Raw genomic sequence first — 23,611 nt, 5'->3', positions numbered from 1 at the left:
GTCCACCCATGTCGCTGTTTCCCTTGAAAATTTAAAATATCCTGTGGCTCCCTCTGTGAAGGGTGTCCTATGCCTCCATGCTGTTTGGGAACCACAATTTTAGAGCTAAGGCTTGCTGGAGAACTGGGTTGGGAGAGTAAGGAGAAAAGAAGAATCCAAAATGATTCCTGAATTGTGGGGCTGAGCAACTACATGTAGAGGAGTGCCATTTACTGAGATGGGTAAGAATGAAGAGGAAACAACTGTTGTGAAAGGTAGGTTTTATCACCCCATCTGCAAATAAGAGAGCAGAGACTTAGAGCAGCTATGTAAATTAGTCAAGGAAGTACAGCTGGTCAGGAAACAAGATGAAATTTGACTCCAGGTCTGTCTGATGCCAGATAAAATAATAAGCTGCTATGAGTTAGTCACATTAGAGTACATTAAATATGATATTTCAGTTAATTCTAACAGGTCTGTTATACATGTCTGCTTCCAAACTGAGCTACAACTTACTTCCTCTCAGCTGATAAACATGATTGTAAGGTAGTAGCAAATAGCAGTCTCCTCCACATAGCGTCAAAAAATTTTTCTGATTTGAAATGAAGATCTTGGGGGGAAAATGAAACTGAAGATCTTATGAACATCTACACTGTTGTCAAAAAAAAACAGACTAGTCCTGAAACCAGAGCAATCTAACTGTCAGCTCTCATCTCAACCCAACCCTGAATAGGGCATATATGGGGAAAGTTCTTAGTAAAATATTCATCGAATGTTGATTCCTTGGGACAGGTGGCACAACCTCAAAGGCCTACATGGGGCCAGGTCATAGGGAACAGCAGAGAATGTAGGGAACCAGAGAGAACACACACCAGCTACAAAAGGCTATGCAGTCCCTTGAAATCTGGACTTTAATGTGAAATTTAACAAATGCAAAAACATTGCACTTTGTAAAGAAAGCCTAGAGACTAAATACAGTCCTTGCAAACAGTCTTAGATAAATGATTAAATTTCTCAAGCGTACTTTTGGATAAGTAGCTGAGAGGAGAGCTTTAAGGAAGTTAAAGAGGGATCGATCATTAGAAGAATCCAGGAAGCTGCTAATTCTATGCAGTAAAGGTAAAACTGCATAGTTAAATCCACTTTATAAATTTCCTATTTTCTGGGACTGAGTGTTTTTATAGAAATAGGAGCACCTTTTATTTAGTTCTGCATATTTTAATTGGTCCAGTAAAAAATAATCTTATCAAAATAAATGAAGATGTTCTCCCAAGAGACACTGTTCATTTTTCTCCCTGCCATGAATGACATGTCATCAGACTATTTGTCTCCGCATGGAGCAGCTTAATAGCATTTGAAATCTTGCAATTCTATCAGCCACAGGAAGCATATTCAAAACTTGGACAGAACTCACTAACTTAGTTCTTCAGTTGCCCTGACAAAGACGGAACCAAGAGATCTGACTTGAATTTTTTTAATGGAAATCTTCAGCATTGAAGCTCAAACAAAATGTACAAATACCCATCCAATACTATAAATCATTAGAAATGTCACTATAGATTATCGCTAATTTTGCAGTGGTTTTGAAAGATCTTCTTCTCAAAGCTTGAATGCTTTTATTTTCCTAAGATCATGCCTGCAGACTAGTTAAGACATTCACACAGTTAGAGTGTGACTCATTCTCACTGTAACATCATGCTATAAATCTGGCTATGAACAGAACAAAATAAAAAAAAAGTCAATAATAATTAAAATCTAGTTAGCTCTACCTGGAGAATATTGTAAGGGGGGCATTTTATATTTGTATGGTCTTTGGGAGAAAGTAGACAAATCTTTAGTTATAAAATATAACAACTATTATGACAGGAATCTACTCAGAGTGCTAGAGGAGGCCAGAGAAGGATCACCTAATTGGCCCCTGCGTTCTAGGGAGATGACACGTAACCTGAGTTTGGAGGTCTTTTAGGGTAAGCTGAGTATTTCAGCCAGGGAGAATGGCATGTATGAAGGCACTGAGGCTCAGGTTAACTTTCTTCACTGCCAGAAGTGCAGGAGTTTCCATGCAGCAGGAGGTGGAGCAGGTGGGGAAGGGGCTGGACACGTATAGTGGAGAGATGGACAAAGTCAAGCCACCAAGGGGTCTGGACTTCTAACTCTGCTGAAAGCTGCAGGAGCCATTACATGACTTTAAGTCAAGATGGACATGACTCGCTTTTATTTCAGAACATTTAGAGGCAGAGACAATGAAGGACAAATTAAGGGAGTTGAGATTTAAGTCAGAAAAATCCCCTGTGCATCGTTCTACAGTGCTGTCTAGCCCCTGGCCTCATGTGCTTGCGCTAGGATAGGTTCACTTTGATTGCTCTCTTAGGAACTGGGACAAGTCTAATCAATCTACTGTGAATGCTTGAAGTACCTCCAAGGTTATGGTGGCAGAATGTGACTACATATGTGCAAAAGCAGAGGATGATCTCTAAGAGACAGAAGGAAGGAGGATGCATACAGCCCTAGAGACGCAAGGACAAGACAGCTTATGGGCACAGAGCCGAGCAAGTGACTCTCCAAGTCTCTGGTTTCAGCCCTTAGCTTCATTTCCTGCACTTAGACCCTCTGTCTTTATTGTAAACCAACTTACTTTTCTTAAGTCAGGTTTGAGTGGGATTCTGTTACTGAAAAACATACTGAGCAGTGACGAAAGCAGGGCCTGACAGGTAATGGCAATGAAGAGAACAGGAAGGATGTAAGAGATACTAAGGAAGTAAAACTGAAGAAAATTATAACTGATTGGATTTGGATGTGTTTGCTCCCGAGCCACAGGCCTGGGTACCCAGCTGCTCATACCCACCACTGAGAAGGATTAGAGGACAAGGGGCAGAACTGGTGGGAAGTGACCGGGATTGTCTAGTGTGTGTTGAAACTGACCAGTGCAGGATATCCAAAGGTAAAAATGTCCAGCAGTTGGATATATGGTGTTTATCACACAGGAGTTCTGGTCTGGAAGTATAGACAGGTCATCATCTTTAATATCTAGATGGTCACTGACCCCGCGGGAGTGGAGGAAATCTCCCAGCAGAATTGTAAGCCAAGACGTAGAGGGCATCAACATTAAGGTCTAAACTGAGTAGGGAAAGCCATGAAGGGGACTTGAAATGAAATGCTACGGTGAGGAAAAAATTTTTAAAAAGAACTATAGCCAAGTAATGAGAGCCTGGATAGCTGATTCATTGCGAGGACAACAAATGTAAACATAAGAAGAGGGAAAAAGAACTTGCAGACGACCTCTGAGTGACTCCTATATGGCTGGCTCTTTGCTGCCTCGTTTCATCTACCAAGCAACCTTTCAAGGCAGGTCAGAGCACAGCCCTTTAAAGATAAGGAAACGAGATGGTAAGTTCCCTAAGGCAGCAGTTTCCAGCCTTTTTGGCACCAGGGATCAGTTTCATGGACAACAATTTTTCCACGGACCGGGGGGTGGGGAGGCCACGCGGTGAAAGTAGAGCTCAGGCGGTGATACAAGCAATGGAGAGCAGCTATAAATGCAGATGAAGCTTCGCTGGTGGGCCCACTGCCCATCTCCTGCAGTGCAGCCAGCAATTTTCCACAAACGGGGTGGGGATGGAGGGTTGGGGGGTGCAAGGGGAGAGGCCGAGCTCAGGTGGTGACACCTGGCAGGTTACTAACAGGTCAGGGATGCTCTGCAGCCTAGGGGTTGGGAACTGCAGCCCTAGGGGATGGGCTAAATTATAACGCCTATCTCCAGTCCGTGGCAGAGTACCTTTCACAGATGTGTTTAAAAAGTAAATTAAGACCTTGGCATTTCTACAGTGTTACCTGGAATTAACCAGACTGGTGTTACTCTCACATTCACATATGATTCTGGGGACAAAGTTCTGCTTTAATGACACAGCAAGCCTATTTTCTGGGGCACATCCCTGGATTTCATGCTGCTATTTCAACTCATTAACAGCATCTCCATTTCTTCTCTTTACCTTTCAGTGAAACACATGAATCAGAGGAAGGGCAGGCAAAGAAATTAAGTTTTCATATTTCCAAAGATGCCCTAGGAAACCTAAAACCTTAGTAGTTAATGCTTTACAAACCATGGAGATGACTTTCCGGTAATTATCACAGGACCTCAAATTCACATCTGATTCAGAAAGCATGCCGAAAGGATTTGAGGTAAACCACAAGGCACGCCACATGGGGAATACTTGGCGACAGATCCCCTACCTCCTAAGGAGGCATATTAGCTCCCGTCATTCCAAGGTCATTGAGGTCTTTTCTCCTTGACTTAAATCTAAGATGAAAAGAACACATCAAATACTGAAGAGGACAACACTCCTACAACATCTACAAGTTACAAAAAAAACCACTATCATGATTCTTTCCAATATTTTGAAAACAGAAACATACACGAAAGAAGGGTATTGTAACGATTTTGTGTCTACGGGGGATGTCTTTAGCCAACGTTGATGGGTATTGGCTAAAGAGGGTGGGTTAACTGTGGGATGTTTCTGCTTTCCACAAATGCCTGAGACTTTCTAAACTGCAATACACAATGAGAAGAAGAGAAGTTAACACGGACTTAGTTCCTCCCAGGGGCCTGAACCGTACATGCTATCTCATTTAATGACCACAAGATCATCAGGAAGTATTATTATTCCTGATTTCCAGATCAATGAGACCCTGAGATGTTAAGTAGTTTGTGAAGTTTACATAGCTACTAAGTGTGGTGGGCTTGGATTCAAATCCAGATCTAATACCAAAGATTGTGATATTAATAGTATTTGATGTACCATGTTTCTGCCCATAAAACTCCATGTAAAAAAATTTTTTTAAATACAACAAAAATGATTCATCTGTGTCCCCTTCACTTCCTACATAAAGTTAATCATTCATTTCCTATGTTTCTACAGCATATAATTTGGCTTTTATAATGCTGCACTGTAATTATTTGTGTGTCTATCTCCTTAGGCAGAATACAGACTTCTCAATGGTAAGAATTATAGCTTGGAGATCTTTGAATCCATAGCAACAATAAAGTAAATGATGGTTTGGGGCATAAATAAACAAATAATTTAACAGATGTATTTCTAAAATTCCTGTGACAGGACAAAATTATTTGTGAATTATACGAAGAAAAAAGATTACAATATTTGAGATAATATATCCTCATCATTTCTTATTGTGAATCTCCCATTTTTATTGCTTATTTTCCATATGGTTAGACAGGGATCATTAACCTTTTTTCACTAAAAATAAATTTCTATATCCATGAACAGTACTAAGAAAGTTCATGTCCATATTGTATATTAACTTTTTTTTTTTTTTTTAAACACATATTTGAAGACTCAGGGTTTTTAACAGATGCCCTGCCCCACATTCTCTTGATCCCTCTCTGAACTCCCCGGTAGCCATCTTGGAAACTCACTACAGAATTTGACAGTTTCTAGCTCAGCTCCCTTTATTTCTCTCCTTGTCTGCCAGAGAGCTCTGGCAGCATCAGATTGCTCAGGGAAGTCCAGTGCATTTAGCATCTGCAAGGGCAACCCTCAAGTTGAGGGACTGGGGGCAGTGGATAAATACCCCTGGACTAATTGTGAGGCACCATCTACACTATTCCTCGCAGAGCACCCAGCAGGACTGAGCTCCAGTTGCTTACTGATAATCTGCTTACCAATGTGTCCTTTACTGCCTCTTCCCCCTTCTCTATCCTGTGTTCCTTGTGCCCTTACTCCAGCCTCTGGTATCACCCAAAAAATATGATCTGCACCTAAGTCCTTCTCTTAAGGTCTGCTTTTGGGGAACCTTAAACAAAATCAGGAGAGCAACACATACACAGGAAAATGGAAAATGATCAGGAACATTCGGACTGTTCACTATAAAGCCATTCTGTTCAAAGCCTCACCTGATGAGAATGCTTTGTTTTGTATGCTAGAATAGTGAACTATCTGCCACCAAAAATGGTTATAGACTCCAGAGATAGAAAGTGCACACTTTCCCTTGTAAACCATGTGTACACTGGAGTTAAGAAGCTACTGAAGTTCACAGGGCTTGAGCCTACTCTTAAAAAATCATTATGGAAGCCAAGGGAAGTTCTACTGCATCAAGTGACAGTTTTGCTACACGATCTTGGGATATAAAGAGGCATTATCAACCATAACCAAAATTATCCTTCTTTAAAGTTATGCTTGGGATATAAAAATATGGTCTTAACATATAAGAAGCTAAGCATCTAGGACGGTGATTAGCATGTGGTAAGCATGCTAATATTAAATAAATATTTAATAAATATTCCAAAAATTATGAACAAAATACATTTTTTTTTAGATCAAAATTGATTTCCTTCAGTCTGATAACCTATCATCCAAGAGAAGTCTAAAAGTATCATTTCAAATGTTTTAGCTTCCACTTCTATTCAAAACTCCCATTTGTCATCATTCACATGTATAATAAAAGTCCTTCTCATTCACTTTATAAGTAATTAGACTGAAAGCAATTAACTGACATGCCCAGAGTCCCATGGTAGAGACAGATCTTGAAACTAATTTTCCTGATTCCTGGGTTAATATTCTTCCCATCACATTACACTCATCTTTCAAAAGAGTAAACCATAAATCCTAACATTTTCCCATTTATTCAATAACTTTCAGCCAATGAACACAAATGATTACAATACACTAATCTTGAAATACTTCAATGAGGTAAGCATTTTATCTTTCAATAGCTTTTGGACTATGGAGGCAGACAGAGGGGAACACTCACTTTAGTGAGTCTTGTCTGTTGGATCTGAGAGAAAACAAAACCTCATTCCCGATTCAGACTTACAACCTGAGAGCGTACAAACCCTTATTCTTTTCTTTCTTATTTCCTGTCACCTTTATTTCTCTCTATATTTACCACCATCTGGCCATGCCTGCTTGTGCCATGTTTCCTGACTGCATGTTTTTTTTGTTTTTTTTTTTTAATAGTAGGAGAGCTTGGAGCTTGTTGGGGATAGAATACGAGAATGGAACAGATCCACCAATACTGCACTCACAAAATTAAATTAATTAAATATGATTAACAAATATAAATGACTCATTCAACCATCAGCCTGGCTTGTCCAGGAACTCTAGATCAGGGTATAAATCAAAGGCCTTCACTGGGTACCAGAAAATTCAAGAATTTGATGAGTTTTATGATTCTTTAGATGTACGCAATTATATTATCACACAGTCATTTAGATTTTCATCCTTGGATGGTACTGAATTTCATCAACTTTGATTACTTACTGTATCTTACCCCCAAACAAGCTATCAATAGCAAGCTCTGCACATCCCAGGTATTCTAAAATTAAAGCGTAGCCCATGTGATCTGGAGTCAGAAAACTGGCCTCTACTCCTAGCTCTAAAACTTATTAATTGTGTGATGGTAGATAAGTCACTTAATTCCTTAGGCCTTAGCTTCCTTAGCTAGAGAATAAACAGAAGGACTGCCCTGCCTTCTTGACAGGATGTTGAGATCAAGAGAAATACTGTCTATGAAAATATTTTATAGTGCTATACATGTAAAACAATAAAAAATGTTATTGTCATGACAATAACAAATACACCATTAGAGGGGCTCAAAACACTTTTGTCCTACTTTTCTCCTTTCCTATCAATATTTATTGAGTTAACTCATGTGAGAGTAGTACCTGGTATTTAAATGCTCAGTAAATGATGGCTATTAACATTATTACTAGGGCATATTTTCTAAAGGCCTTCACTGTCTCATAAGTACAGTGAAAGTAAGTGATCGCCTGGGGGCTAAGGTAAAGCAGTTATGGAAGCAAAAATGGTCTGTCCATACGGTATCGTCTACTTCCACGCTACCCTGAGTCAGTAGAAAATGGAAGAGTAAGAAGAGGAGATGAAGCTGGGAGCATTACTCTCAGAGGACAGTGGCTTAAATGTAGGGGACTGAATATCTGAAAGAAGTTTATTCCTCCACAATTCTCTTTACCTGAAACAAACTCAAAAGCTTAAAATTCTGGCTTTCCTTTTCACTGATTTTCTGTGTAACCTTAACATAAGTCATTTAACCATCTGGTCTTCCCAGGTAAAAATCTGATACCTTTCATTTGTCTAAGATGGACTGGTTACCTGTTTATCAGAATATGCCAAAATATGGCTTATAAGTTCCTTAGAAAAGAAGGATGCTATCAAATCTACATAGAACCTAGTGTTTTCTTTCTACCTACCTAACCACACTCACAAATTCTCCCCAACAACCCAAACACGTGTATTTTGGTTGTGGTAATGATAATATGGGAAGGGTCCACTCATTAATAGTCATCAATTGTCTTAGACTAAAAATGGAAAATCATTGATGTTATAACTAGAGTTTAGAATAGATCACAGTGAGAATTTCTTCAGAGTTTTCTTTACATTAATTATCATCTTCATCTATCACTCCTCTTCTTTGTTTTGATACATGTGGAAATACTTTGTGAGATATAATGCAATAATGCAAACACCTTTATATTAGGGAAGCTAGCTCTCCATTTACTCTATTCGTTCTCTCCTGTGAATACAGGAGAATAACCAATTCAGCTGCACGCTGAAATTATTAAGTGATCAGAGTAATGTCAGAAAACCAGCTCATTTAGAAGTTAAATGTAATGTTTGAAATATGTTTGTAAGAACTTGCAAGTCCTCTGTTCAGTAGGGTATAGAATGATAGGGGTTAGGATATAAAGAAACATGAGTTATCATACAAATAAAGACACTTAGACATGTATACACATTCATACACATAGATATGGTAGAGGAAAAGAAAATTAACTATCTCAAGAAGAAAATCTATTTCCTTGACTGAGACAGGGTATTAAACAGGTAAAGGGGATAGAAATAAAGGATCCTTTGAGAGAGAAAAGAGAAAATTAAACAATGGTAAGGTTATATAATACAACTGTGAGGATGAGGCCTTTTAATATTTTCCAATGATCCTTCCGTAAACTTTTATTGGTGAGAAGTAGAATTCAAAATACCTATTTCAGTTCACACAGACTTTGGGTGGGATGAAAGATGGAATTTGTAAAAGCAATTTCAATTTCTACACATTATTAGGGTTGGGTGAGAATATAGAAGAGCCACGTAAAATTGAAGAAGCTGAAAAGAGTAAAATTTTATATACACAAACATGTGTTACAGATAATGAGATACCTATAAAAAAGGAATTCTGAATAAAATAACATTTTAACAATGAGAAAAAAAACACTATTTTCTACTAAAATCTACAAAAATAAATTATTAGGCTCTGGTTAAAAATGATTTAAAATTAAAAACAGAATTTATGATAGTACTTAATCTTAAGACTGGAAAAAGACATATACACAAACACACAAATATAGACTAGAGAGAGCAGGAGAAAACATTACATGAGCATCCCAGATTAGTCATTTTCTATCCAGATAATAAACAGTAATGTAGTCTGTCATAATGACATTGATTTACACTAAGTTTTATGGACTTAAAATATGAATGTCTGAAATTATGTACCATGAATAAACAACAGTTACACAGCATAGGTATCATATTAAGTGTCTAACTCTCTAACCTCTAGACATGAACACCATATTAATTTCTTCAGGGAGTTGACTAGCTGTTTTGAATCATGTAGGCACAGTCTAAGTTCAACCATCATTTACTTTATTTTATTCTTCCTGTTTTCCAAGATTAATACTCAAATCCAAGCAAAAGCTCTATGACAACACTACCTATATCATGTACAGTTTGTGATAAGCAAAGGACATTAATGACTACCACAAATCTTAGAGAACACGAAGACCCTTATATCACTTGATCTCTCTGAAAAGACTAAGGCTTTAAAGAAATGAATGCTTTATAAAAACTTGAAAACCTAAATCAGCACAATTTATACTGGATATCACAAATGGATCATGACAGTCATTTCAACTAGGAACACACTGGCCTCAGCCACCACCCATCAATTGGAGGTGGCTCGGTCTGTGATCCCTGTTTTAAAGGAACACAAAAAGTACAACAAAAATCTTCCTCTTCTATGCTTTTAAACTTGTCAAGTTTAAATGCTTAGAAAAATGTAGAACAAAAAATATTTTCAAAAATAGAACTCATCTTATAGTAGGTTGATCCACTAAAATATTCACATAGGGTTATTACTGCATGGGATTATTTGAAAGCTTGGTCCTAGTGTTGTTGCAATTCTAGACCATCACCACACCAAGGAGGGTGGACACATCTCAGAACAGGGTCATGATGTGCCAAATCCAGAGGAAAAAAACAGACAAACATGCTTGGCATTATACCAACAGAGATGGGCCTTAACAGAGTTCATAAAGGTGACAGAAAAACTAATCAAGTAAATGTCAGACGAAGGGAGAAGCCAAAATACTAAAAATGTAGTCTAGGAAGTTACATTCTAACAGGGATTATGATTAAAGCCAAATCCACAAAGGGTGTGGTTATATTGAGAGTGAAGTTTCTTAACAAATCCTCATTTAATCTAATGGGTCTTTGGGACTATTTATTCTTAAAAATTATTTTAACCAAATTACTCTAATTACCACTAAATAAATCATCACATCCAAGTAACTTCAAAGGAAAATATCCAGAGTCTCAAATACAAATGGTTTACCAAGGAAATTTTAATTTTACATAATTTTTATTACTTTAATGAATTATTTTAACCAATAGGTGGGAGTAGGGGGACTTCTAAGATCTAGTGGGTTTTCATCTAACATTCCATGTTCTAGGAAAATTCATGACCTTCTCTAAATGGCATTCTATTACTTAGAATCTTAAAGATCTACTCTGGAGAAATGGAACAGTCCTGTACAGCCCTGATCAGAATTTGAAGTCCTATATTTCACTATGAGTTTAATTAATGTGTGTTTCCTCCATCAGCCTATATACCCCTGAGGCCAGGGCCCAGGTCTACTTTAGTTACTTTAAAATTTCCCTGGTAAACCATTTGTATTAGACAATCTGGATATTTTCCTTTAAAATTACTTGGATGTGATGATTTATTTAGTGATAACTGGAGAAGAGTAATTTGGTTAAAATAATTTTTAAGAATAAAAAAGAAGTCCCAAAGACCCATTAGATTAAATGAGGATTTGTTAAGAAACTTCACTCTCAATACAAAGGCCCTCAAAAATGAGTTTAATACTGAATGAATGAAACACAGTAGAGCCCATACTCTTCACCCCACTCCAACCCCACCATACATACAACTTTGGGGATGACTCTGAAAACTAGAAAACATGGAACTTTTCTGTCTTTCCGACTTCTCTTCTCCCACTCAATCACCCCTCCACTGTACTCTGGTTGTAATAAACATACTTCTACCAATGCCCCTATCATATTGTAACAGACCGCCCCAAAAGGAAATGAACTAGTTATAATCTCTGCCAATGCCAGGTGATTTCCTATTGTTTTACTTTCTAACCAGCATCAAGAAATGGTTTAGGATAATGATACATTAGCTCAGAACACAAGGAAGTCCTAGATGGCATAGAAGAGAAATTATATCAAATAAAGCCAATAATATAACAAACAAATCACCTCTTTCCAGGTACAAATGACAGGATTTAAAAAAAATCATAAACTTAGTATCTCCCAAAAGGAGAATCCTATACATTTAACAACAAATCATTGAGTCCTATTCTTTTTTTTTTTCCCCAGGTAAAATCATCCTTTCACAATCTTTTCAGTAAAAAGCCAGAAAGCAATACATACATGATGGTGTTAATGCCTGAGAGCTGTTGGAACATTTGTAGGCCACAACCCACAATTAAAGCTCGGCGAGTTGGGGGATAACTCAGCATTCTGCAGATCACAGGTCCGGCTTTTTTTTAAAAAAGAAAGAAAAAAAAAAAAAAGGACACATCTATTATTTTTAGCTCTCATAGTAATTATTCCCATTAGGATAAATTTCCCCAAGTCTCCATGAAATCAACATGACTGGGCATTTTTAAATAGAACAAATATACTTTGACAGAAATCTGGGTACAATGTATTAATTTTAAAACAAACTTCATATATTTTTTTAAACTGTAAAAGGAACAAGAGAGAATTCAAGTTAAAGCAATCTACAGGTTCTAGGAAGACCTATACAACTGAAACTGTCAAATTATTCTTCCTTAAATCACTACAAGCTGCACTTATTAATCACTCTTTGTTCTTCTATTTTCTTGGCAATGAAATATTACTTAAAATTCATCCATGTAGGACTACAAAGTCACTAGCAAGATTGCTTTAATCAACCAAAAGAATAGCATTTATCAAAAACAATTAAACAAGGAACAAAATTCATTCCGATGTATTTGACTAAAGTTAAGGAATTTGGGCACCATATCAGACTTGGTTACAGCTGTGATAGACATTATTAACAAGTTACCAAAAAGGTAATGTCTATTGTACATAAGGAGGTGTATGTCTATATATATATATTTCTAAATTTTGTACAGTTCCGTAAGAGGCATTCGATGATCATTTGAAAATACAAACGGGATCTGGGATCACAGGGATGCTAACTGCTTAACTAGAGGCATTTTTCCTGGAGGCCATGTTTTGTTAATGAATCCTAAACCAAGTCAAGCAAATTAAAATCCAAGAAAGTCTATTTCAGGAATCTTCTGGAAATCCAATATTCCAGTTTGTAGAAATGGAATAGCATATGTTGTTGTCTCAGCAATAAAAGTTAATATGGAATGTCAAGCCAGGACATTAATTACAACTGAACAACATTATAGGGGTTAGAATATCTGATCTCTGCATGGGTGTGAGTGCAATCATAAAACTTGATTTACTGCAAACAGTTTTTGTCTCTAAATGCCAAGACAGGATACAGATTAATTTAGAGAAGTGTTGATGGCCATTCAAAGCTAAATGCAGTGACAACCCATTTAGAAAGCAGGCTGAGGGTATTATAAATGTTAAATTGCATTAGATTCAAGCAAAGCAGTATTAAATCCTAATATATCAAAAAGGCTGTGTGAAATGGGTAGATTTTGAGAGCTCTATGGTGACAGTGTTAAAATATATCTGGACCAGCTGCCTAAAAGATGGCCAGGCTCATCTGCAGGTATCTATCAGTGAGCTCCAAAATAAGCAATGTACTAGTATCTATCAATGTACCAGGTATCTATCAGTAAGCTCCAAAATAAGCAATGTACTACCTTTTTCCATAAATCAAACTTTCCAATAAAAAATATCATTTACCTTATATACCATGGATAACTTTTTAAAAGACAACAAAACAAAACAAAACAAAACAACCCAAAACTCCTTTTTCAGCTTTTAGTAACCTCCAGAGATGAGAAACTGGCCTTTCCTGCTGCAAGAAATCTATTATAATCTTTGGATAGCTGTATCTAGTTTCACTAGTAAACCATTTCATGAGTTGATGGACAGGTTAGGTAATAATAGTTTTGCAGGACGGAAGCACAAAGAGAAAATTATAACAAATTAGGACCAAAGTTTGACTTGCCTTAATATTAAGAGAAGCTATCACATAAACATTCCATATTTATTTCTTAGTATTTTTAAAATCTGGATTTTGTATTTTCTCTTGGTTTGGACTTCCTGTTAAAAATAAACAATGGGAGTTCCTCCATTAGACTGGAGCTATTTTTTAACAGATAAATTTTGGTCATAGCAGCTGCACATCTGATTATGCATAAACAAAATTAAAGAATTTCCTTTCATTAAAATCATAAACCTAGCCTTATTAGGCAGTAAAACTGACTTAACAAATAAAAACTATCATTAGTCTTTATGTCACAGAAACTATGAGGCAGAAGGAAAAAAAATCAAATATATTAATTGGCTATATTAATTGGCTGAATGTTCGTAAGTGAAAATTTAAAATGTCATGCTCTGCTTACATTTCTTTTGCTTTTGTAATTAAAAATATTCTTTATACAAACATTTCACATTTAATTTTCTTTTATATGTTTGTGTTTTACACACAGAAATTCCTACATAATAAAAACTAACCTCTAACCAACTAACATAGATTAGAAATAAAGGAACCCAAACGTAACACATAATAAAGCCACAGATTCAAGAACTTAAAATGGGTTCATCTCTTCCTTTATTCTGAATACCTCATACTGTATCAAGTTGCTAAGTAACTTGCACAAAGTTGTCCAGGTTGGCAGGGGCTCTGGTAGCAGGGATAAAAAAGACAGTCCCACAAGTGCAGCCATTCCTACAGATAGACTGGCTGTGACCAGAGCCTGCAGAAGGCTCTGAGTGTGATTAAAAATGCACTAAACCCCCACTGGTATAAAATCTCAGCTCTTGACTTCCACTTCCCGCAAAGGCAGAGTCATGGTAACCAGCTTTACCTTCTTACATGATACAAACACAAAGCCATACAAAAATGCATGAAACAATATTAATAGTTCTCATGATGGTGGACAACAGGCAATGAAGAAGAGTCATCCCTGAGATTCAAGAAAAAAATAGAGGTGAACTCTACAATTATTCCAGCTGAATCCCTCAAAACAATTTCCAGGCTGCAGCACAGGGAGGGAAAACCAGGCAGATTTTGGTGGTCTCCTTGAGTTGAAAAGCAGTAGCTCAGAATACAGGGATGCCAAGGGGGTTAGAATTCACAGGGCACAGGACCAGGAAGGAGAGGGATTCAGAGAGAGTGGGAAGGAGAACTCTAGAGATCTTCAGGGTCCCCCCTGAGTACTCAGTCAAGTACTGATGAGCGTCTGTGTGTGAGGAAACAACCCAAGGCAGGGAAAAGAGCCAGAAAGGATTAGAGAAATCAATCCCAGAGCTCATACAGGGCTGGAAACAGTGCCTGTTCCTACCAACCAGAGTGAAAAATCTGGAGCATAAGGAAAAGTATTCAAAAGGTATCTACCTTGGTAATGGTGTAAATTTAGTCCAGATTAAACAATGTTTGGGTACCATCCAAAACAGCTTAAAAGCAAGACCCAACTGCTGCCAAAGTACTGAACAGCATCCCAGAACAAAGCTCAACAATAAGACAAAATTTATAACGTCTGGCATACAATAAAAAATAACCAGGCATACAAAAAGGCAGGAAAATATAATCTCTAACAATAAAGGAATAAATTCATCAAGAGAATATAACAATCCTAAATGGTTATGCACTTACTAAGAGCTTCAAAACATCTGAAACAAAAACTGATACAAATGCAAAGGGAAATAGAAAAACTCAGTTATACTCCAACATTTCATCAGTCCTTTCTCAATAACTGATAGAACAAGTAGGCTGAAAATCAACAAGGATATAGAAGACTTCAGCAAGACTATAAACAAACTTGACCTAATAATTGACATTTAAATAAAACTCCACCAAAGACCAGGATGCACATTCTTAAAGAGTACAGGCATGGTTACATTCTGAGCTCCAAAACCAGTCTTAGTTAATTTAAAAGAATTCACATAATTCACCTCATCTTGTCAGAATCCTAGGTTTTGGCATCAAAGATGTCAGAGTGGGAATCTACTCTTGGTTCTTGGTGTGCTCTTGGCCGAAGAATGACCGGACACAGGAAAAGTGTCAAGTCCAGTCTATTATCCCAGTCCTCTGACTCCTTTCTTGGAAAAATCACCAGCAAGGCCAATACGACGGAGAAACCTGACAGGAAGCAGTTTCACAAGAGCAGCTCTTTATCGTAGAATAAAACAGGTCTGTCTCGGCGAGTGGTGAGAGACAGACCGACTCACTCACTCACTGACCCACTCACTTCCTACTCCTCAGATTGTTTGCTTTTATTAAGCCCAGTCTGGAGGAGGGCTCTCAGGAGGTGTGGGATGTTATCAAATGATCAACATCCCTCCAAGAAAGCCCACCTGGGGGGGTGGGACGGAACTGCAATGCAGATTCAAGCCAATGGCATATTAATTACCCTTAGGGTTACACTCTAGGTCACTTTCTGAATCTTATGCCTGGGCTGGGGAATTCCCAGATTGAGAAAGCATTCCCTCCTTCCCCAGGTGTAGCAGTTGCTTGGGATAGGACTAAGGGTGGGGCAACACCAAAAGGAGTGCCCGCCCTTATCCTTCTTCCCAGGTGGAGCAATTGCTCAAAATAGCAGCAAAACAGGGAACCCTTGGCCCAAGGAGACCCAGAGATCCTAACTATCTACCTAACAATATAATGAATATTCTCTGACCATAATGAAATTAATACAGAAATCAGTAACTGAAAGATAACTGGAAAACACCTTCAAAATTGGAAACTAAAAACAAATTTATATGGATCAAAGAAATAATGGAAATTAAAAAGAATATGAAGCTGAAACAATATAAAAACATAGCATATAAAAATTTGTAGAATGTAGCTAAAGTAAAAGATGAAAATTTATAGCAATAACTTCAGCTTCAACCTTAAAAAATCAGAAAGCAACAGACAAAAGAAACCCAAAGTAAGCACATGGCTAAATGGAAATCCATGGGGGGAAAAAAGGAAGATAGTTGGAAAAAAAAAAATCAATAAAACCAAAAAAATTAATAAAATTGATAAACTTCAAGCCGAACTGTGGTAGGCTGAATAATGGCCTCAAAAGATATGCATGTCCTAAACCCTGGAACCTGTGATTGTTATTGCTGATGGCAAAAATGGACTTTGTGGATGCAATTAAGTTAAACATTTTGAGTTGGGAAGACAATCCTGGATTATCCAGGTTAGCCATAAATGCAATCTCATGTATCCCCATCAGAGGGAGGGACAGGGAGATTCAAGACAAAAGGAAAGAAAGTAAATGCAGAGACTGGACTGATGCAGCCACAAGCCAAGGCATGCCAGCTGCCAGCAGAAGTCGGAAAAAGCTCTTAAGAAACAGACTGTCCCCTAGAGACTCTGGAGGAAGTGTGGGCTCGCCAACACCTGGCCACCAGAAAGAATTTCCATTAAGTTACCTAGTTGGTGGTAATTTGTTACAACAGCCACAGGAAACTAATAGACTTATCAGGAAAAAGTGAGAAAAGACACAAATGGCCCATATCAGGAATGAGAGAGAAGAACTCAATACAGAATTAGAAGAATAAAAGAACATCATGAACAACTCTATGCCATTAAATTCAACATTTTAAATGCAGTACACAAATTCCCTAAAAGATGGGGTCTTCCAAAGCTTACTCAAGAAAAAAACAGATAGGCTAAGTAGCCAGCCCTAAGAGCTATTAAAAGTACTGAATTTGCTAAAAACTTTCCCCCAAACAAATCTCCAAATGCAAACACTTGGCAGAAGCAGATCAGTGGTTGCCAGTGGAGGAATTACAAAGGGGCACCGAGGAAAGCTTTGGGAGGCAGGAATATGTTGACTCTCCTGACTGTGGCATTGGTTACACCGTGTTCACATGTGTCAAAATGTATCAAATTACATGGTTTAACTATGTGCCTTTTACTGTATGTAAACTGCACCTCAATAGAGCCGCTAAACAACAACAACAAAAAGCTTTACCAATAAAGAGACATTAGATGCCAGGAGGGCTGACATGGTGAACCGGATAATAAGGAAAAAGTTCAGATATTCAAAGACCATGACTTTCACTTAAATAAGGGCACGAAGGGTTACTAATTAGAAGCAACAATATTTGATTCAGCTGGACCAACAAAGCCTGCTGAGACCACCGAGCGAGAACAGCCAAGGATGCAGGACCCTTAAAATTTCTTCAAGATTTCCCTTGCTCTTACTCTTCCCTTTCTTTTCATCTTACTTATTTATGGATTTTTACCATGTATTAAAGAAAAGTTACGAAGGAAAAAGTAGAACACTTTGTGACTAATGAATTACAAGATGCAAACTGTAGGAGGTTTCCTCACTGCTGACAAAGTAAAGATGCCTCTGCGGAGAAAGCAGGGGCCTCGCTGGGAGCAAAATAATCACTGCTCAGCTTCAGATACTGCTCTCCACACTCCCCCATTTAGGGGCCTACGATTGGGCTACGCTCAGGCACAGCAAGGTCCCCCAACACCACAGTCCCTTCCTGAAGACAGTCAGAGGAGGCTGCTCTCACACAATCACCAAGAGTATTAAGCATCTGCTCAAATCCCAGTGGATTCTCTAACATTTCAATAGCTCTTCATGCCTTATGAACCATTTATCACTGTAAGAGTCCTATCAAGGAAGGAAGAGCAGGTGTTGCCATCCCATCTCAGAAATGAGGAAACTAAGCACAGAGGGATTAGATAACTCTCTGAAGGTCATAAACTAATAAGCACGAAGAACTAGAACTTGACCCCAACTTCTTGCTCATGACATAAATGTCAAGAAATTTTATACGTATACTTAAGTAAGCTGATTTTTCTGAGCATAAAAAAAAACTCAACAACTTACAAACAGTGTAACAGAACACAAAACTGGCACATATTCGAACTGCAGGAATAAATACACTCTGCTCAGCATCAATTCCATCTCTCAACTCCTTTTTCTTCTTCTTTTTCATGGCCCCACCTGCCATGATACCCAGCCTCAATTCCAGATTCAGCTATTTCAAACCCTTCCTTTCACTCTGCCCCTTTCTCAGTTCCCACATCCAGGGAGTTGAGCATTGCTTGACAACAGTTAGTAAAACGAGTCTCACTGGTTTCATGACACATTTGGTGTGTCTGTGAGTAGTCAGGCCCTCCGTGTTGCCCGGGGAGCCTTTCACTCATCTCCAATTGGCTCTCTGTTCCCACAATATCCATTTTAAACATCCTCCTCCTTGGACTTCCACTGACTTCTCCTGCCTTTTTTCCCATCTCTCTGGCTGAGCACCTCCTATCCCCTTACCATACCTAACGCACCAACCCTGACCCTACTCTGTGCCAGGTACAGAACTGTAAGGAGTCCCTGCCCGTGAGGAGCTCGTGAGGTTGGGATGGGGAAGAAGTCACCACAGAAATAAAACCAGCTACACCACGGTGGCGTAAGCACTCTAACAGAGTCTCTGTACATGAATAGCACGGTGAGATTAAGGCATAAGGGAAGACGCACAAAGGGCATGCCAGATCAAGCACATATGCAGCGGAAGTCCACATTTCTCACCCCAAACTTGTTCTTTACCCTGTGTTTTCTAATTTTAAAAGAGCTCAAGAAACAAACATAGCTTTTGACTATTCATTCTCTATTCCCACTTCCCATAGCTATTAATAATATATGGTTGAGTTTTAATTATATTTAATGTATGTGTGCCTAACTTCTTCCTGTAAGACATCAGGAAGATTTCGCTTATCTTGCACCTACCCCCTTCTCTGCCTCCCCACCTCTCCACTGCCTGGGCTGGGCTCTCCTCCGTCTCCTCAATGAGACTGTGCATGGCCACAGAAAGTGTTCACACAGACCAGTGTTGAAATGGCAGCCTCACGACTTAGCCATTGTGAGATTCAACCTCTCTAAGCCTCCATCTTCTCTTCAGTAAAATAGAATTCGTAGCAGTAGTATCCATTACGAGGATTAGAGATAATCAAGTTCTGGGCACATGCCATGTATTCAATAACAAGCCCCATATATGGTCTCTACATCTCCAGTCTGCACAGGATTTAATCCAGCCCCTCCACATTACTGCCACCCTGCCTGCTAAAGACCACTTCACTTATCTGTTCAAAACCTTTGCTAACAGACCCAGCAGGGCCTATTTCATGAAGGGGATGCTCCTGCCTCAGTCTACCTTTCAAGATTTATTTCACTGTATGTCCCCTACAATATGTAATGCTTCAATAATCTTTATGTAATTTGTTTTACCCAAAGAAGCCCAATACTTATATATTTTCTTATAATGTTCCTTCTGCTTGGGGTTCTGTTCTTCTAACTTTGGATGACTGGATCCTTCCTATGCTCTCACTCCTGGCTAATTTGTTTTGTAGACTAGGCACCTGATCTCTCTTCCACACTGGATTATGACCTCCGTACTGGATTATGTTGGTTGCATGGTTCAGATTTTGTCTATCATTTTTACTTCCTATTGTACTTAAGTTCAGGACTGTGCAAATAGAAGACGTTTAATAACTATTTGCTTAAATGAATCTGAAGAAGAAAATAAGGAAAGAAGGAGAAGAGGGAGAAAGAAACACCAGAGCAAATATGAGAACTTATGGATGAAGCAATCTGAGTGCACTCCAAGTTGCTAAACAATGTTGTGATTAATTATAAACTACCACTAAGATCCTGAACACACCCATGCTGTTTTCCTCTTCAATATGCAGCAGATGATGTTTGTGATTACAAGCTGGTGCTTGGCACATGTTCTGTTTGGAAGAATGGACTGCTGCTATTGATAAATTCAACCCCATGTGGTTCAATCATTCCTTCACAGTCTGGCATTTATGCCAATACTTTCTGAAATGCTCCAAGGCAATCAATTTGCCAAGATGTTGTGATGGGCCAGTTGTGCTTGTATGCTGATCATGGAACATTAGGGACTGTGTGCAATGGCTGTGTTAATCTAGTCATTATTATTCCAGGTTGCTAAAGTAAAGACTTTACTTATAAGAAATGATGACAGGGCTTAATACTACTAAAATACTGTTTTCAAAACCTTTTTTTGTGTTACTATCAAGAATTCTTGCTAAATTCTAAAATATTTCCTTTGTCAAAGGTATCTACATAAATGAAGCACATATAAAATGCATCCCCCAGCAATCCTCGAATGAAGGAACTTCAGACTTCATAGCAGCCACGAAAGCATGGTATGTTGCTGAGGAAAAAAACATATTCAGAATTGCTGTTCTAGAAAATCTTTATTGAGAAAAGGGAGGCATCATTTTCTCAAATAAATAATTTTCTTTAACAACTATATTCTTAACTTTAATATTATCTGTAGACAAAGCAACTTTTAAATGAAAGGACAGATACTCTCAACCTTATGGCGTTCTGACAGTATTTTCACAATAAACTATCATTCTTAGTGATATAATAAATTTTTTCACTTACCCAATTTTTCAATCAATATTATATGCTATGAAATAATGTATGAGACTTGAATCTGTTAAAGGCTACACAACCATAAGCAATGCAGAACAGTCCAGTCTCCAAATCACAGAAACTCAGGTTTGAATCCATCTCAGCTATTTAATAGCTGTGTGATGCTGGGCTCTCTGAGCTCTGTGTGCTTCATATATGATGACCTCTATTTCATAGGTGTGTTTTGATAATTAAAGTTGGTAATGCACATGAAGTGTATCCCACCATAACTCAAATACTGATGCTATGATTTCATCCATTAGCTCTCTAGAATTTCTCCATAACTGAATATAATTGAAAAGTTTTAGATTAAAACTCTTCAATAAATTACATATTGAAAACATCCAATAAATTGCTGTAAACAAAGGCACAAATACCCTTCACCTTTAAGATTCTACAAAATAATTCAAACAGCTTCATTAACACAAAAATAAATAGATCTTATAATTTCCTTTATAGTTAATAGAACACTCCTACACAGAGTACTATTAAATACTATTTAGAACTAATGTGAAAACCTAACCATGATTCACGCTGTATTTGTCTTTACATGTAACAGTTATCATGAATAAAGATACTAAAAAGATAAAAATCAACCTGAATTAAATGGCCTATAATCTTATGGTGGGGAAGAATATCTAAAAACAAACTACAAAAATTGCAATCGTCCCACCAAATTCCAAAAGTATGCTTGCTGCAAACATATGTTATACCTTGAAATACAACACCTTAAAAATGCTGACTACATTTTCTGTCAGCATGACTCTTGGAAAAATCGTAATTATTCCAAAAATATCCAGGAACTATATATAAAAATGAACTGAATATATGAGGCTATAGACGTCCGCTCTAATTTCAAAGTAGTTCTTGTCCCGCCCCCGACTCTCTTTTCCCATTTTTCTATTACCTCCACCACAAAAAAAGAAAAGAAAAAACATGGTCTCCTACATATTAAAAAATACCAGTGTTAGTCATTTAACGTGGAGTAAGAGGTAAAGATATTCTATAAAAAGGGTAGTGCTAAGTTCTCTAAAATGTAGCAGGAAATAGAGCATTGGGTTCATCAAAGAGCTAATTCAAGGTATGGATTTTCTCATTTTTCACTTAATAAAGGTACAACTTCTAAAATATTTACGGTAAGAAGCATAAATGCTTATGGCAGAATGTACATGCTGTGGAAAAAGGAAAAGGACAATAACGGTATCTTCCATTTGTTTAGCTATGCTGGGACACAGGAGATTAAAAATGTCTCTACCATGCCATGAACGTAACAGACAGCCCACAAGGGAGACCCACACATGTACCTGGTCCCTATGTGCAAGAGGGTCGGTGCACAGGACCCTGGAAGTCACAGTGTGAATGCTGGATCTTAGTATGTATTTCGCTTACAGTGGCAATCCCAAAATATTCTGTATCATAGGATATAAATAAAACAAGGCCCTCTTTTTAGGGCTGACTTACACACTGGCTATTTTGGCAAGTAAGCTCTTTCCACTAAAGCTGAGAGAGGCTGAGGAATCTGATTTCAGTTAGTAAAGGATGCCAGCCACCCCTGAGGACCTTAGAGGAAAGACTGATCTATACTGCAAGTATAAATCAAAACCTGGACTTCCACATGGAAAAAAACTTTATTAGAAAAGCCATTTAGCCATTTAAAATAATGTCTTATTTTACAAATTTTCAAAAGAAAACAATCTCTAATAAAATGTTTGGATACAAATGACAAAATATAATATAATAGTTCCCAAATCAAATACAACTTAAATAACAGGAAAAACTTCAATTAACTAGCATAAATATAGCCTCATTTATTCCAGAAGGATGTGTTAAGAGCAGCATAATACCAAAGCAACCCTTTTATTTTCTTTTCCTCAAAACATTTTATGGCCTAAAGCAGTTGGTTAATTAAACACCCCCTCATCAGATCAATACCTAAAATAAATCAATACTGAAAAGCTTGTGGGCATTAACAAGCTGGTACATAAGTTTTAACTTTTAAAATGCTATTGGATTTCTGTAAAGAACCGATCATTTCTATTGCAGACAATATTTTAAGCTTTTCTGCTAAAGACATGTTAAATTTAGCAAAACTTGAAAGTACAAAATTAGATAAATAAGGTGGGAAAGATTGATAAATCTGAATAGGTTCAAATTACTTTTAAAAACTGCTTATAAATCTGGCTTAGAATAAAGTGATTTTCTAATTTACTAACCAAGAAAAAGTATGATGTCCAAAATAAATCTTCACAAATTTCTAATTATATATTCAGTGATACACACTAGTGAGGGCCCCTGCTTTGTAAAAGACAACATTAAGGTTTACTCATGCATTATAAAGATCAGTTCAGAAATTTCAGTGACCCTTTATGGTACAGTGCAATTTTCAGAGTTCTTGGCCTATGAGGGTCATTTCCTTCAGGATCACAATTGTATCTGATTTGAAGACAAACCTGTGATATAGCACTAACCCTGAAACACAATTCATCACTGAAAAAAATCTAATAAAATACCACTACATCAAAAGGAATGCAATGGAAAAGAACATTTAGGAGTGATTAATATTATTAATTTCAGGGACATGACATATCCCTGAGTGCCTAGATGTAAGGACATAAGATCTGCTAGGATAAGACAACACCTATGGGATACAGGGCTTGCCCATCCACAGTGTTAAAATCTCCAGTATTC

General features: G+C 37.6%; 1 protein-coding gene across 1 annotated transcript in view; it reads right to left on the bottom strand.

Annotated features, from left to right (window-relative positions):
* SLC2A13 (solute carrier family 2 member 13) overlaps positions 1-23,611 on the bottom strand; it is a 341,466-nt gene that overhangs the window by 160,549 nt on the left and 157,306 nt on the right. Inside the window, exon 4 of the mRNA XM_045554019.1 lies at positions 11,724-11,832. Coding sequence (XP_045409975.1) covers positions 11,724-11,832 — 109 coding nt within the window. The remainder of the gene's footprint in view (positions 1-11,723; positions 11,833-23,611) is intronic.

Source organism: Lemur catta, chromosome 6 (assembly GCF_020740605.2).
Source record: "Lemur catta isolate mLemCat1 chromosome 6, mLemCat1.pri, whole genome shotgun sequence".
Lineage (NCBI taxonomy): Eukaryota > Metazoa > Chordata > Mammalia > Primates > Lemuridae > Lemur > Lemur catta.
This window is presented reverse-complemented; position numbering and strand designations above follow the sequence as displayed.